Source organism: Alnus glutinosa, chromosome 1 (assembly GCF_958979055.1).
Source record: "Alnus glutinosa chromosome 1, dhAlnGlut1.1, whole genome shotgun sequence".
NCBI classification, from domain to species: Eukaryota; Viridiplantae; Streptophyta; class Magnoliopsida; order Fagales; family Betulaceae; genus Alnus; species Alnus glutinosa.
Window position 1 is genome coordinate 2702337 of NC_084886.1, and position 14271 is coordinate 2716607.

The following is a 14271-nucleotide window of genomic DNA, read 5'->3' on the forward strand; positions in this document are numbered from 1 at the left end:
TGAAAGGGCACTAGCTGCGTTGGGCCTGGATGGCTTGTGAAGGCACCAATGGTCTGGGCATAAATGACCGGTGAAGGCGTTGGGAAGCGCTAAGCTGTGGATTCTCCACAATGGGCCGTTGACATGGGCCAGTTTGGACCGGTGCATGAGTCGCTGAATGAGTCGGCTTGGGCCGAAAAATGGGTCGTTGACTAGGCCAAATTGGCCACACATTCGTGGAATGAATGGTAAATCGGGCCGACAGATTGGATCAAGTAAACCCTAGCTAGTTCGTTAAGCACACATGTAACGCGTGGGCGCGCGAAAGACATGTGCAAGAAAGTGTCTCCGGCCGGCGTGTGAAACATGTGGAAAAACTGCTAGAAGGTTGGGGCGGTATGTGGAGGCATGTGCGACAGAGGCGTCAAACCATAAGAGCACAAATCCACTGATTTGGGGAAGGAAAAGCAATTTTGGGGGTTCTTTTGCCAAAAAGAGATTTGGTGGCGGCACTTGTAGGAATGGCAGTGATGTGCAGTGGCACATGACGCAGTGTTCGGTAGCCGATGGTGTTGGGTCTTCCACAAATTGATAGGTTGTACCTAGCAAACCTGATTTTATATATATTTCTAGAATTAGCTTCGAATAAGGCAAAAAAAAAACAAAAAAAAAAACAACAATACTTATTGCAAAGGCTAGAGGCACGGGGCTAAATTGGCAGGGTCTTCATACGGCACGTGGGGGCGCGTGATATGTCTGATTGGATTTATTTCGGCAGCGTTGGAAAGGACATGTTTCGAGCTTTTGATTGGTGTGTGGTCACCAAATTGAAAGGACGCTTGGAACAACTATGGGATTGTCAGAGAGAATACCAAGATCATGGAGACAACGCCAGAAATACGCTAGAAGAAGACGTTTGTGGCCACGTAAAAGTGGCTTTTGATACCATGTACAAATATATAATAAAATATATAAAATGTAAGGAAGAGAAATGAAGCGGAGCTAAACATGAAAATTATTCTTACAGGATGCAACACAAGTAGAGTTTGCTGACCGGCCAGGAAACATTATATATGCATGTTCCATGAATATGGTAGATCTTTTTGTAAGTGTCTACCAGTCAGTAAATCAAAAAGGATATCAAAAAAGTGTAGGAAACGCAGTTTGTAGTCACCTAGTTCATTACATTTCATTCAAGGACAATATACTTCTTCATGGGACGCTTACATTTCTCACAAATTGCAGTTCCTTCAATCAACCCCTCAGCATAAGGAATGACATTAGAGTGATTGCAAGGTTCAAGGGCACCCCTACTGGCATCCAGGAGTTTTGCCAAATTTTCTTCCCATTGTGAAAAAAGATTCAAGCAGTGCACGAGATCTTCTCCTTGAAGCTTCAAAATATCTGTGGAAGACCCTTTCCCTATTATTGCCCAACCCTTGTCACTAAAGTCTAGCAATGCTGACACCTCCTTTAGAATATGATCGGTATCGACAGTCTTTCCAAGTCGGAGTTTTGACCTTCTCATACTCTCCAGCCGAAGCCAAAAGAATTGAATTTTCAAGAAAGAGATAGAACCAGTATGATTTTCTTCCGGAATGCTGGCCAAAATGTTCCTTACATGTTCATCCGGGTTCCTCTTGCCTACATACACCATCTCAAGCTGCACACCTCCACTTTTTATTTCCTTCAATTTAGAATTGATCTCCTGAATCCAATCTTGGTTCTCACTTCCATAAATGCAAATGTTTCTTCCTTTTTCTACCTGAAACCAGTGCATGCAATCTTATAAGCATAAGTACAAGAAGTCTAATTAAATTTGGTATTTGCAATGACAATAAGGGTCTCAACAAGGGATCATCCTGATGCTTCATTGAGTTAGACTCATACCCAGCTAGCCAATAAGGTGTCAATCTCATCAATCAGAAGTTGCAATGTCCAATTCTCCTCTTCCCAGAGCACTTCTTCTCTTGAAGCTGAAAAGGGATATGCCCGGGCTCCCCAGATCATTACCATGTCAATTGCATTTGAGTTGCTAACCATCCCTTTTGAATCCAATACTACCATGAGAGGCTCACCCGTGTAGTTCCATGATTGTTTTACATAGTTCACCACTTCTGAGCTAAGTAACCATGGCAGCCTTATTGAGTACCATGGTAAAGAGTTTGAGAAAACGTTGAAGCTTCTCACCTCAGCATCAGTCCATGTATTAGTAGATGGAATTGGAAACCATACAATCTCATAACTTCCCTTATACTTCTTGTTGAGAGGGTGATCATATGTTTGCTGAACCAGCAAAAGTAAATTTTCTGTTGGGAGGGGCTCTGGCTTTGAGATTAAGAGCACCACTACCTTGTTGCTCAGCTCAGACACACCAAGCTGTCAATTAACACAAAGGAAACGGTAAACTTAAGAGGAAAAAAAGACTCTACTCAATAAAGAGCTTAACTTGGGATTCAAGTTGGTTCCTGAGAGATGTCGATCGTCTTGCCCAACAACGGCTTTTCAATTTTTTTTAATTTTTTCTTTTTCAAAAGGGGTCGTTTTCACTTCTAATTCTTAAAGAGGAAAGAAGGGGAGAATGAGGGAGAATGCTTCCAAGCACAAAGCGTAAAGCTTAAAGCTGCCCATTTAGCAACATGGTGTAAACTAAAATTGGTACATCTTGAGATCTTTAAAGCAGTTCACTTGTTGAAAGTGAGGAGCTGCTGGTTGATGTCGGTAGTGACGGGACAGTGGCCCGTTCGAGAAGAGTTGGGGGGAATTTATGGTGAGTATGGTCAGCAACGAGTCCCCTTTAAGGATCAAGGAGGAGTAGCCATGGGCAGCAGCGAGATTAACCGCAGGAAGAGTTGCATGGGCTTCGCCCAAGTTGGCATCCATGGGGGAAGCTTCTTTGAACAGGCAGCAAAGAAGTTACCTTTGTGGTCGCTCAAAGTTGCACCTGCTGCCTAATTGCTGAGGATACTTCTGGGGGGGGGGGGGGGGGGGGGGGGTGTGGGGGCGGATATCCAGTAAGCCATAGAGGAAGGGCTGTTCTTCCAGGGCAGTGAGATGGGATTTTACAGTGGCCTTAATGAGGTTCAAGGTAGCTTGGGGATCAAGAGGGATCCCTTAGTGGACAAGCTTGTTTCTGACAAGCCAGATCTGGTCCGTAGTAACCAGAGCAGATATTTGGGAATCAAGGACAGCTTTTAAGGGGATACTAAGCAAACAGTTAGCTAGGCCTAAGCAGGGCTTTAGTCCTACTGCCCAATGGCGGGTTACAAGGAAACTAATGGTGACATGCATGGCTTGTTAGGATAAAGGGGATAACTATTCAACATTTTGGTAGTATTTAGAAGACATGCTTTAAGGACAGTCAATACTTTACTGGACTCATTATATAAGAATAAGATTCTATCAGAACTTTATAGCGAGCATGATATGACCACATTTTTTCAGATTTGAAACAACTGCTGGAGGGAATAAAACCTTTGCTTGTGAGGAGCAATCCTTAAGTGGCAGGTCATCTGTCGAAGCAAATAACGTATAGAGCACCTCTTGATTGTCCACATGGATCTCCTGAAAGAGACTCAATAGCTTCTGCCAAATCTTTCTCTCTGCAAGTCATGTAATAGAACAAGCATCAATATGATGCACAGTCTATACTTCAGAGAACCAGTAAATGGCTTCCAAGTTGTTCTGAAGAATCTTATATAGTAACCTATTTGTTGATGACACACATCCACCTGCCGTCTGAGGCAACTGCATATCCTGCTTAACCGATAAACCAAACTTGAGAGCTCCCATGTTGCAATTACTGTTGAATCTGAATACCTGCACAGGGAGCTCCAGCATTAGAAAATTATCAATAATATACATGATTTTACATTCAAACATTAATTAACTAGTACAAAAACCATATTCTAATTATTATTTAAATGCATAATAATTCGGCACAAATCATGAAGCAGAAAAACGAAGAATCAGCATATATATATGTAGGCCAATTGAAGAGAAAGAACATGCACTTGCTCAGTTTTCATGGGTGTCAAATCTGTGATTTGCGAAGAGCATGTGAAGGCGCTCCTAATGATCCAGTAAGCAGCTACATAAATATAAGACTTTGCAACAGAAATTTCTTTATCCAGCTCTAAATGTGAAAGTGGCAAGCTTTCAAACTTGATGATACACTTTGTCACATCCACCATTGTCTTAACCAACTGGCTCAACGCCTTAAAGCGAGGCTTCAATGTGCTCAAGTTGTAAGGCAATCGCTTAAGCATTGCAATCGATGCCGCCAAAGGATCGCGAGGATAGAGTTGCATGAGGAGCCGAAAATTCCCATAGCTTGTCACAAATGCTGCCAGTACTAAAGCCATTTTTGCATCCCATTTATACTTCCCTAGCATATCAAACAAAACCATCGTCCTCATGTGGAGACTATCTTCACCAGAACACTTGCAGAGCAACTGCCATTACAATAACTGAATCAGATTGTGTGTAGGCGTACGTGTCTACACATGAGAGAGAGAGAGAGAGAGAGAGAGAGAGGAATTGCCTGGTGTGAAATCTCATAGATGGCCTGTCCGAGTGATTCAAGGGAATCGAGTCCTTCAACGTTGCTTTCCTTATTCATTGCAACCGCACCAAACTGTAGACCAGAAACCTGCAACAAATGTTTGGAACTGAACAAGTTGACAACTTAAGAAGATGAAGAAAATGTTAATGGCATATTAATGTGATTGATCAATTTTGACACACCCATCAAATCCATCTCCTCTAATTTGTTGGAAACAAGAATTTATTGAGAAATGTCTCTTCGTCATATTAATAATTAATTAACTCTTGACATGTCCTGATGTTCATGGATAATGGATTTGATGGTCAGTCTCACAACACCATCACGTACGAAAGACCCTGAAATCTTAAACACTATAAACAATTATCTTGAGAAAGTGAAGTGATAATCTTAATTGTGTGCCCCAGAATTCTTTGCAAATGGACATGATTAACAATATTGTTACCGACCAGAGAGGTAACTGGTACTTCTGATGTAGTAGCATAAAGCATGATGCGCTCTGTTGCATGAAGCAATAGCTCAGAATCAAGACGACGACCATCAGGGTCATGGGTAAGGAGGAGTTTCCATATCAGGACACCTTGAGGATCTGAATATGATGAAGACTGGGAGAAGGGGTCACTCCCGAGCAAGTTCATGGCTGATCAAGTGATCGATGGTGGTACAGTAAGCAAGATGGAGATGCTACAGATATGAGCTTGTAAACATAGTTCTGGTTGAAGATACTTCTTTGCTTTAACAAATGACTAGAGCATCTATGTGTGTGTTTTTCGTGTCTGTGTGTGGCTTCTTTTGGGACCGCCGGTGCTCGTACCAATCGGAAAGGATCAAAGGACAATGATGTTTTAGCCATTTTTTTTTTCTTTTTTAACGAGAAGACCACCAAAATAAAGCTTCCTCTTACTTAAAGAGATTTGAGCTGCATGTGGACCCGAATCAAATCCAAAGCCTTTCCTTTTTGCACTTTTTCTTCTTGTAGTTTTGAAGAGACTTAAGCATCTACATATATACCATTCGAAAAGGAAAAAAAAGATGAAGCTGCCAGATCCATTTTTCTTTCGGTATGAAATTTCAATTTTGTTGGAAAGCAATTTCTCAAGACAAAAAGACGTGTTCCAGCCTTCGAATTCTCAGCTTTAATTCTGAGGGGTTCAAAAAAGAAAAGGTCAAAAAGATGAAAAAGGAGAGGGAATGTAATGCATGTATATATCAGAGAAAAAAACATATTTAGTCATTAGGTTTTTATTTGATTTGGATTTAATCTTAAAGATTCTAATTTAAAGAATAAAATGCTTAAGCTTTTGCTTATGTTTCCTCTATTACTTTATCGTCAAAATTAACGGTTTGCTACTAGTATGCACGCGTGTCTCATTTAATACGTAAGCATCCACTTTAACAACCTTAACAAGTGCCACATCATCTATTTAAAAAAAAAAAATCCTTGGATGTAGAGTCTAAAATAAAACTAAAGCATATATCTTAAGCCTTGGTAGTCATTAACCCTTATAATCTTTTGTTTTGTTTTTATGAAGTACTTTTTTTTAACTCGTTCTCGTCGTATTATATTTGAGAGAATGATTAAGACCTTATTTTTTAAATTAGAAATCTAAAGATTAAATCCGAATCAAATGAAAACCTATGGGTTAAATATGATTTTTCTCTATAGATTAAACTATAAATAAATAATCGGGAAAACTACGCTTATTCACTGAAATTACTAACTCATTTGCAATGTGTCTAGACCCTCACAGAAAATCATAACAGAAGGATAACAACGAAAAAGAATGATGGTTCAGGGGAGGTGAATATAATTTTCCCTTAATAATAAGACTAGTAATCCCAAGCTCCCAAAGTGTAACGCTAACATGCATAATAATTAGTGAAAAATGCTTTAGAAATAAATAAAATTGAATAAGACTTGCATCTTCTATCCTGTGTACACACAAGATGCAAATTAAGAGTGTCACGTTAATAATTGAGAATCCATGACACCCTCAAATTCCGTTCTGTATTATATACACAAACACATGACACAAAATAAACGAGTCTATTAAAAAGTTCCCGGCTGCGTGCATGTTACCAAGAAAAGTAACCTCCATTAAGCCATTATTATGGAAAACCTGATTTTATCTATTTTGGTTAATATTAATATATAGAGAAAACAACGCGTTGCTTTCAGTCATTGATTCTTCTTTGCATCTTTTCCCCACTGTGTTAAACATTTAACTTGTGGGGTACATTTTCTTCCTCTTTTCTTATAAAAGATGCAAAGTAAACGGTGTCTTTGTCCTTTTTTCTTAAGACCAATTCTTTGATTCTGACACGAATTTCAATATCAATGGCCCAATACATTCTCAACACAAAATAGTTTTGCCATCGGTTTCGGATGTAAGGTTTGGAAATAGTAGATTTAATTATTTAAATTAATTTCTTAATATTTTTTTTATTTATGGAATCAAATTCTTTATAAATAAGTAAGATCTAACACATAATAAAATCTCTAATGTCATATTAAATTATTAATTATTTCAAAAACTTATATTCCTTTAGTTTTGACGTAAAATAGTTTTCATTGTAAAATATTTTTAACGAAATTATTTTTCATAAAAAAATGATTTTCTTGAAAATATTTTTCAGCGTTTGGCTCGTATGAAAAATTAATTCACCACCGGCGAAAAATCACATTTCGGGTATTGTTGCCGGATTCCGACAGAGGTGGCCAGAATCAATTTGTGTCGGATTTTGGCGAAAAATGCCAGAATCTGGCCATTTTGTGCCGGATTCTGGCCATAACGACTGGAATTCGGCCAAAATGGTTGGTATCTTACCAAAACAGCCGGATCCCGGCCAGTTAGCTAGAAGTAAGCTGTTCTGGCTAGATACCGGCTAGCTGACCTGAAGCTGGCCGTTTTGGCCAAATCCCGTCCAATTGGTCGAAAGCTGTCTGTTCTAGCTAGAACTCGGCCAACTAGCCGGAATGTGACCATTTTAGCCAAATCTCGGTCAACTGACCAGAATCCAGTCGTTCTAGCAAAATTTCGGCCAAATGGCTGAAATCTTACAGTTCTGGCAAAATTATGGCTAGATGGCCGGAATTCGACCATTCTGGCCAAATTTCGGCTAGTTTGGCCAACATCCGATGACGATGGCTGTACGTCGCCGGATTCTGACATAAATTTTCAAATTCCGGCACCGATTCTAACAGAAATTTTCAAATTCCAGCACCGATCGGTGCTGGAATCCGGCAACCGTTGCCGAATTCCAGCAATGGTCGACTGCTTGAGCATGAAGGTCGACTACGTTGTTAAAAAGATAGTCGATTGCGTGTGCTTTTAAAAAGCATAAATCATTTGTCGAAATTTATTAAGCATTTTTTGTCAAATGTAAATCATTTTCAAGTTGACTATTATTTTCGCCCCCACTAAACACCGAAAAATATTTTCGCTGAAGCGAACGGAATATTAATCATTTCTATTAGTATTCTAAAAACCCTTGCTTTAACGTTATGTGATTGTGCCCCACACATCTTCTTACCTAATCTAAAGACGGTATTAATGAGAGATGTCTCTTTAATTCATTACTGTCCAACTGTCTCTAATACCTCAAATACTTCCTGATTTCCTCTTTTCATTCCATTATTTCTTCCTACATTAATCTCGTTACAATCAACCTGTTTATGATGGAAAATGAGATGTATTTATATCATTTCTCTAAAAAAAAAAAAATCACCTAAAAACTACACACCCTCATTAATTCCCCAAATTGCCATTAATAGTCACCCTACAAGGAAAATGAAGCATTATTGACACCGATGTTACCATGTTAAACAAGGAGCCTCCCCCATTAAAAGGAGTATACCCCATCACTATTTACCAAAAAAAAAAAAAAAAAAAGAGGCTTTTTGACCCGTTTTAAGGCATAAAAACAGCTCAAAACCAAGAGTAATAAAATCTCGGTTTGAGCCATTTTGTTTAAAACGGTTCTACTGCTTAAACCGGTTGGAGTCGTTTTGGTAAAAACAGCTCATACCAATTGCAGTAGTTTTAAGGACCCTAAAACGGCTCAAAATAATAATTAAAAAAAAAAAATCGCTATTTTTTTTTGGGACAGTAACGAAAGAGAGAGATATATATCATAGAGAGAGAAAGAGAGACACGAAATTTTTGAGATTTGGGGTGTGGCGCGCACGGGACACGAAAGTTTCGTGTCCCACGCACACGCCCCCAAAACAACTCGATAGTGTCGTTTTGGGAGAATCATTTTCTCCAAACCGGCTCCAACTGGAGTCGTTTTGTGGCCAAAAAAAAAAAAAAAAAACTCTAACTAGAGTCGTTTATAAGAGGACTGCAGTTGGAGCTGTTTTTGCCAAAAACGGCTCCAATCACTTATTTTTAATTTTTAATTAATTTTTTGATAAAAATAATTATGTATCTACTAAATAAGCATATACAATACTAGCTAATTAAATATAGTATTACATATTAATTATAATATGTTGATAATAGTATTTATATAATATGTTAAACTAACATATTAATTAGTTATTAATATTTAGTATGTCATATAATGTATAGTTAGTGTGTATATATATAGAATACGCTTGGATTGATCAAATCTTCTGTCGATCCTTTGATCCTGTCATGATCGATCGAACTACTACTTATGATCAATCGCATGTTAGATCGAACATTCACTAGGTCAAATTTGATTGATCGAACTTTCGTATCACAATAGATCGGACCGATGCACTAAGATGAATTAGATATTCGATCAAACCTTCAATTGTGTCAAGTTTGATCGATCATTTGATTGTATCACGATCGATTAGACTAATGCACTAGGATAGATCAGAGTAACACACAAGGATAGTTTGGATGATTCTATCGATCCTAGATCCTATCATGATCGATCGGACTAGTACTTAGGATCAATCACACGTGAGACTTACTATTTGCTCACATTATATGTATAGTTTATGAACTCTATTTATATATAATAGCATATTGTTAATTTTTTATAAACTATAGTTATGTTACATATTATATTTTTATGTTATTAATAATTGTATGATTGTTCTGTTCAAAAAAAAATTGTGTAGAGATTGTTCACAAGCTCAGGCTTGAACTCCATGATCACACATTGAAAAGTTTAATAAACCTATATATAGTATATAGGGTTAGAGTTATTATAAATTGAGTCCTTTTTTTAAAATTTTTTTGAAACGGCTCCAATTAGAGCCATTTTAACAAAAACAACTCTAATTAGAGCCATTTTTGTTGGGAGGCATTTTTAACAAAATGGCTCCAACTGATCTTATTAAAACGGCTCAGAAAGCCGTTTTTTTTATAGTGCATGTATGAAACACAGACTCTTTACCTATAAACTTTTTGTTGAGTTTTCTCTTTAAAAAATGACTGTTGACTTAAGCATCAAAGGTTTTCCACTAGCTCCCCTCCTGCAGGCGTCACCCAAGTAACTTTTCCTTTATTTACAGGTGACCCACCACCCATTCAACCGTCTAAAAATTTACTTCAACATTTATAATTGAAGCAAATTAAGGAGAAATACAAAAGTAATCGACTCGATGACCTCCAGCAATATGCATGTGACAATAACTCACCTGGTCTCACTCAAACAGACCACTAAATGAATGGAGAATAACTCCCTTAATATATATATGATCTGAATTTGGGTAGATTGAATTCAAGAGTCGTAGCACCATCTTTTATAGATATAAAAAAAAATAAAAAAATAAATAAAAAAAAAGGCCGTAGACGGTTGGGTTGTGATGGGAGGATAAATTCAGAGTTATGACGGCCGACCGGGTCTTTCTCTTAGTTGTAGCTTTTGAATGAAAATTATAAGCTTCTCTGATTTAGATTGCAAGTCTCTCACCTATACATACACTACCTTACAATGTCTCAAACACAAATATTGGAGAAACGTCCTTTCACAGTTTGCCATATTCTGTAGGCCAGTAGGGCTAACCACTTAATGGGTACGTTGGCCGAACCCCACTAGCCTCTTTAGTGGGTAGCTCTATTTTTTTGGTGTAACCCTTTAACCAATTCACATCAACCCGCTTGGTGTCGCATCGTGCATCTACTCTCTTTAATTTAGGCTCAAGTCATTCTCTCTGTTCTCCTTCTCATCTATTAGGAAAAAATAGCCATCTTTCTAATTGAAGCAAAGAGAAATATAAATGCAATCAACTCCCCCCTAGCAATATGTGACAATGACTTCTACTGGGGAAATAAATCACAAAACCCGACTCAAACAACCCACTACATGAAAAAATATATAACTCTTACTATATGAAAAATAACTGCATTATTGATTAGAAAATTTCAGCCCACCACGTTACAAACATCTCCAAAGGTCATATTCATGAGCTTCTCATGTTAAAAAAGGTTTCTCTCTCCATCGAAAAATGCTACACACTCTCATTCACATGCTCTCAATTGAGTGCACATTCTTTTATATGACAATAAAAATCATAAATTGAATCTAAAATTTAATAGTGATATTTAATGTCACGTCAAAAAATATGCACTTGAAGGTGTGTGAGTGAGAGTCGGGGTACGTATGTGTAGCATTTCTCATCTCAAAAAATAGGACCCCAAATACTCTCTCTTTCTCTCTCAATTTATTAATAGTCCTTTAGGGACCACGAATTTTCAATAACCATTTTGTCCGAAAAATTAATGCTTCAAACAACTTTCAATTCATATATATTCTTATAGGTCCCAAATTATTTTGAGTACGTTCGTTCCTAACCAATCTACTCTCTAGTCTCTCACATCAGAATCAAAGAAGCCGGCCGGTGCTACCACTAATTTCTTCCAACCTCTCCATAACCCTATTACTGTTTCTTGGCTTACCGCAAAATTAAAAAATCTCTCATTCATAAAAGATCACGTCCATCCTTGATGCTCTTCCGTGCATATATGATATATATCGAACTTTGCCAATCCACCAAACCACAAGAGATATAGCTATGGCGACAAAGCTTGTTTTCTCTTCAATACAATGGCTGTGTTCTCACTTCTTTTGGGAAGCAACTATATCCCTGCTTGGAGTACTACTCGTTCTTCGTTGTATACTTGAGAGACTCACCAATAACGGTCCAATGTTATGGCCAGTTATGGGGATCATACCATCGCTATTCCTTCATATCAACAACATTTATGATTGGATCACCGAGTCGTTGATCAAAGCTGGTGGAACCTTCCACTTCAGGGGAATGTGGATGGGAGGGGCGTATGGAATCGTAACCGCTGATCCTTCCAACATTGAATATATGCTCAAAACAAAGTTCAAGAATTTCCCCAAAGGTAAGTACTATAGAGAGAGATTTTATGACTTGCTTGGGAATGGCATTTTTAATGCTGACGATGAGTTGTGGAAGGAACAGAGGCGAATTGCAATTTCCGAGATGCATTCAACTCGGTTTGTTGAGCATTCGTTTCAAACCATGCAAGACTTGGTGCATCAGAAGCTGCTGAAATTGTTCGAGAAGCTTGTGGAGTCAAAGGACAGCTTCGATCTCCAAGAAGTTCTTCTTCGGTTTACTTTTGACAACGTCTGCTCTGCCGCTTTTGGCGCTGATCCTGGCTGCTTGGCCCTTGATTTACCTAAAGTTCCGTTTGCAAAAGCTTTCGAAGAAGCCACAGAATTGACCCTTTTCAGATTCATCGTGCCACCTTTTGTATGGAAGCCCATGAGGCACTTTGGGATAGGATACGAAAAGCGGCTCAAGGAGGCAATAAAAATCGTGCATGATTTCGCTGACAAGACAGTGGCACTTCGAAAGAACGATTTAACCAAGTTTGGCAGCTTAAGTGATCATTGTGATCTCTTGTCGAGGCTTATTGAAGACTCTGAACAAGGTAAGAAAAGGAATTTTCACGACAAATTTCTCAGAGATTTCTGCATTAGTTTCACATTAGCAGGGCGAGACACGAGCTCAGTGGCATTGGCATGGTTCTTCTGGTTAATACACAAGAACCCAGAGGTGAAAAGCAGAATTCTCAGTGAGATTAATGAAATTTTGGGTTGCCGAAACTGCAAGAATGTACTACATGATGATCATGACGTAGTTTTTACAGTGGAAGAACTAAAGAAGATGGTGTATCTACAAGCAGCATTATCAGAATCTCTAAGGCTTTACCCTTCGGTGCCAATGGACATGAAAGAAGTAGTGGAAGACGATGTTTTCCCGGATGGTAACATGGTTAAAAGGGGGGCTCGGGTTCACTACTGCATTTTCACAATGGCTAGAATGGAGTCCGTATGGGGAAAAGACTGCTTGGAGTTCAAGCCAGAGAGGTGGATTAAAGACGGGCAGTTTGTGAGCGAGAATCAGTTCAAGTATACTGTGTTCAATGCCGGTCCAAGATTGTGTCTAGGGAAGAAATTTGCTTATATGCAGATGAAAATGGTGGCTGCTTCAATTCTGTTGAGGTATGAAGTTATGGTTGTTGAAGGCCATGAAGTTGATCCGAAACTCACAACCACTCTTTACATGAAGCATGGATTGCTGGTGACTCTCGAGCGTACGTAGGTCGGTTGCCACGCTGTACTTTTTTATGCCTATAGCCTATTTTATTTGGAATATTTAATGTAGTTGAAAAGTTTCAGCTCATGAGGAGTCCTTTTCGACAACAATTGCAATTCTTGGAAGTCTCTCATGTATTTACGTTGGTATTTTTATGCACGACTCTACTGTTATATATATATATATATATATATATATATATATATATATATATATATATATATATATATATACGGTACATATATATCCTTACTGTTTTCTTTTATTTACGTTTCCCTTGAATGAGCAGGTATTATATTATTACATGGAGTAATGATGCAAACACAATATTTTTATATAATAATTATACAATTTTTTTTCGTATAGGGTGGGACTCATGTGAGAAGGATTGTATAATTGTTGTATAAAAAACATATATTTCCCTATTACATGTAACATCTGTACTCAACGATCAGGATACGTGTTATTTGTACCTACAACACTATATCGTGTTTACAAATATCATTAATTAGTCTTGATGTTATTTGAATTTGCTATTATTTGTTCGTGTGGTGCGTCACTTTTTAGAATGTGCTTTTGGATTATTTTTTCTTTTTTTTTTTAAAAAAAAAAAGTAGTGATGTCAAATGAATAAAACTAATTTGGAGGGTTTTTTTTTTGAGTGTTTTGTGTTTTAAGTTATTTGTTAATACTTTTGCTTTTTTATTTTTATTTTTCCATAGAAAACAAAAAGCCTTAAGCGGGATCTATGTCCCAATTTTGGGTTTTAGCTACTCCAAGGCTTATTGCTTTTTTTATTTTTTAGTCTCATTTTAAAAAGAAATGCTATTTAGTATTTTCTTGTCCTTGTTTCATTCTTCTCCGCTGATTTGGTATATATTGTTAATGTCATGTCATTGAAGAAGAATAAGAAAAGAACGGGAGATACGAAATAACAATATTTCTCCATTTCAAAGGTGTAGTTTGTGTCAATATAATGGTTCTCATATTGCTATTGTAATTTGTAACAAGCTAGAATATTTAATAGATACAGTGGAATGCATATTGGGACCATGAATATGTTCTTATAAGTATGAAGGAAGTATGTTTGTTTGTCACGCTTGAGCTGCAGGAAATTCTGGATAATATATTGATGATACCCATTGCAGTACACGATTCATATGTGATTAAC

The 14271-nt window shown here is 37.7% G+C and overlaps 2 protein-coding genes across 2 annotated transcripts; one reads left to right on the forward strand and one right to left on the reverse strand.

The window, feature by feature from the left end:
• Positions 1-1036: 1036 nt before the first annotated feature.
• LOC133865751 (protein SIEVE ELEMENT OCCLUSION C) lies at positions 1037-5365 on the reverse strand. The gene is made up of 7 exons (XM_062302218.1): positions 4993-5365; positions 4523-4630; positions 3991-4433; positions 3686-3798; positions 3454-3581; positions 1870-2358; positions 1037-1744 (listed from the first exon to the last, which is right to left on the reverse strand). The coding sequence occupies exons 1-7, from the start codon at positions 5179-5181 to the stop codon at positions 1169-1171; spliced, it is 2046 nt and encodes a 681-aa protein (XP_062158202.1). The 5' UTR covers positions 5182-5365; the 3' UTR covers positions 1037-1168.
• Positions 5366-11329: 5964 nt separating this feature from the next.
• On the forward strand, positions 11330-13181 carry LOC133865728 (cytochrome P450 86B1-like). Its single transcript, XM_062302182.1, has one exon. The coding sequence runs from the start codon at positions 11541-11543 to the stop codon at positions 13104-13106; it is 1566 nt and encodes a 521-aa protein (XP_062158166.1). The 5' UTR covers positions 11330-11540; the 3' UTR covers positions 13107-13181.
• The last annotated feature ends 1090 nt before the right edge of the window (positions 13182-14271 follow it).

Excerpts from the sequence above, each read along its gene's own strand:
- LOC133865751 (XM_062302218.1), bottom strand. The coding sequence starts at position 5,181 with ATGAACTTGCTCGGGAGTGACCCCTTCTCCCAGTCTTCATCATATTCA. Across the intron at positions 4,631-4,992 it reads AAGTACCAGTTACCTCTCTG|GTTTCTGGTCTACAGTTTGG; the intron begins GTCGGTAACAAT and ends CATTTGTTGCAG. Across the intron at positions 3,582-3,685 it reads TGTGTGTCATCAACAAATAG|AGAGAAAGATTTGGCAGAAG; the intron begins GTTACTATATAA and ends CATGACTTGCAG.
- LOC133865728 (XM_062302182.1), top strand. The coding sequence starts at position 11,541 with ATGGCGACAAAGCTTGTTTTCTCTTCAATACAATGGCTGTGTTCTCAC.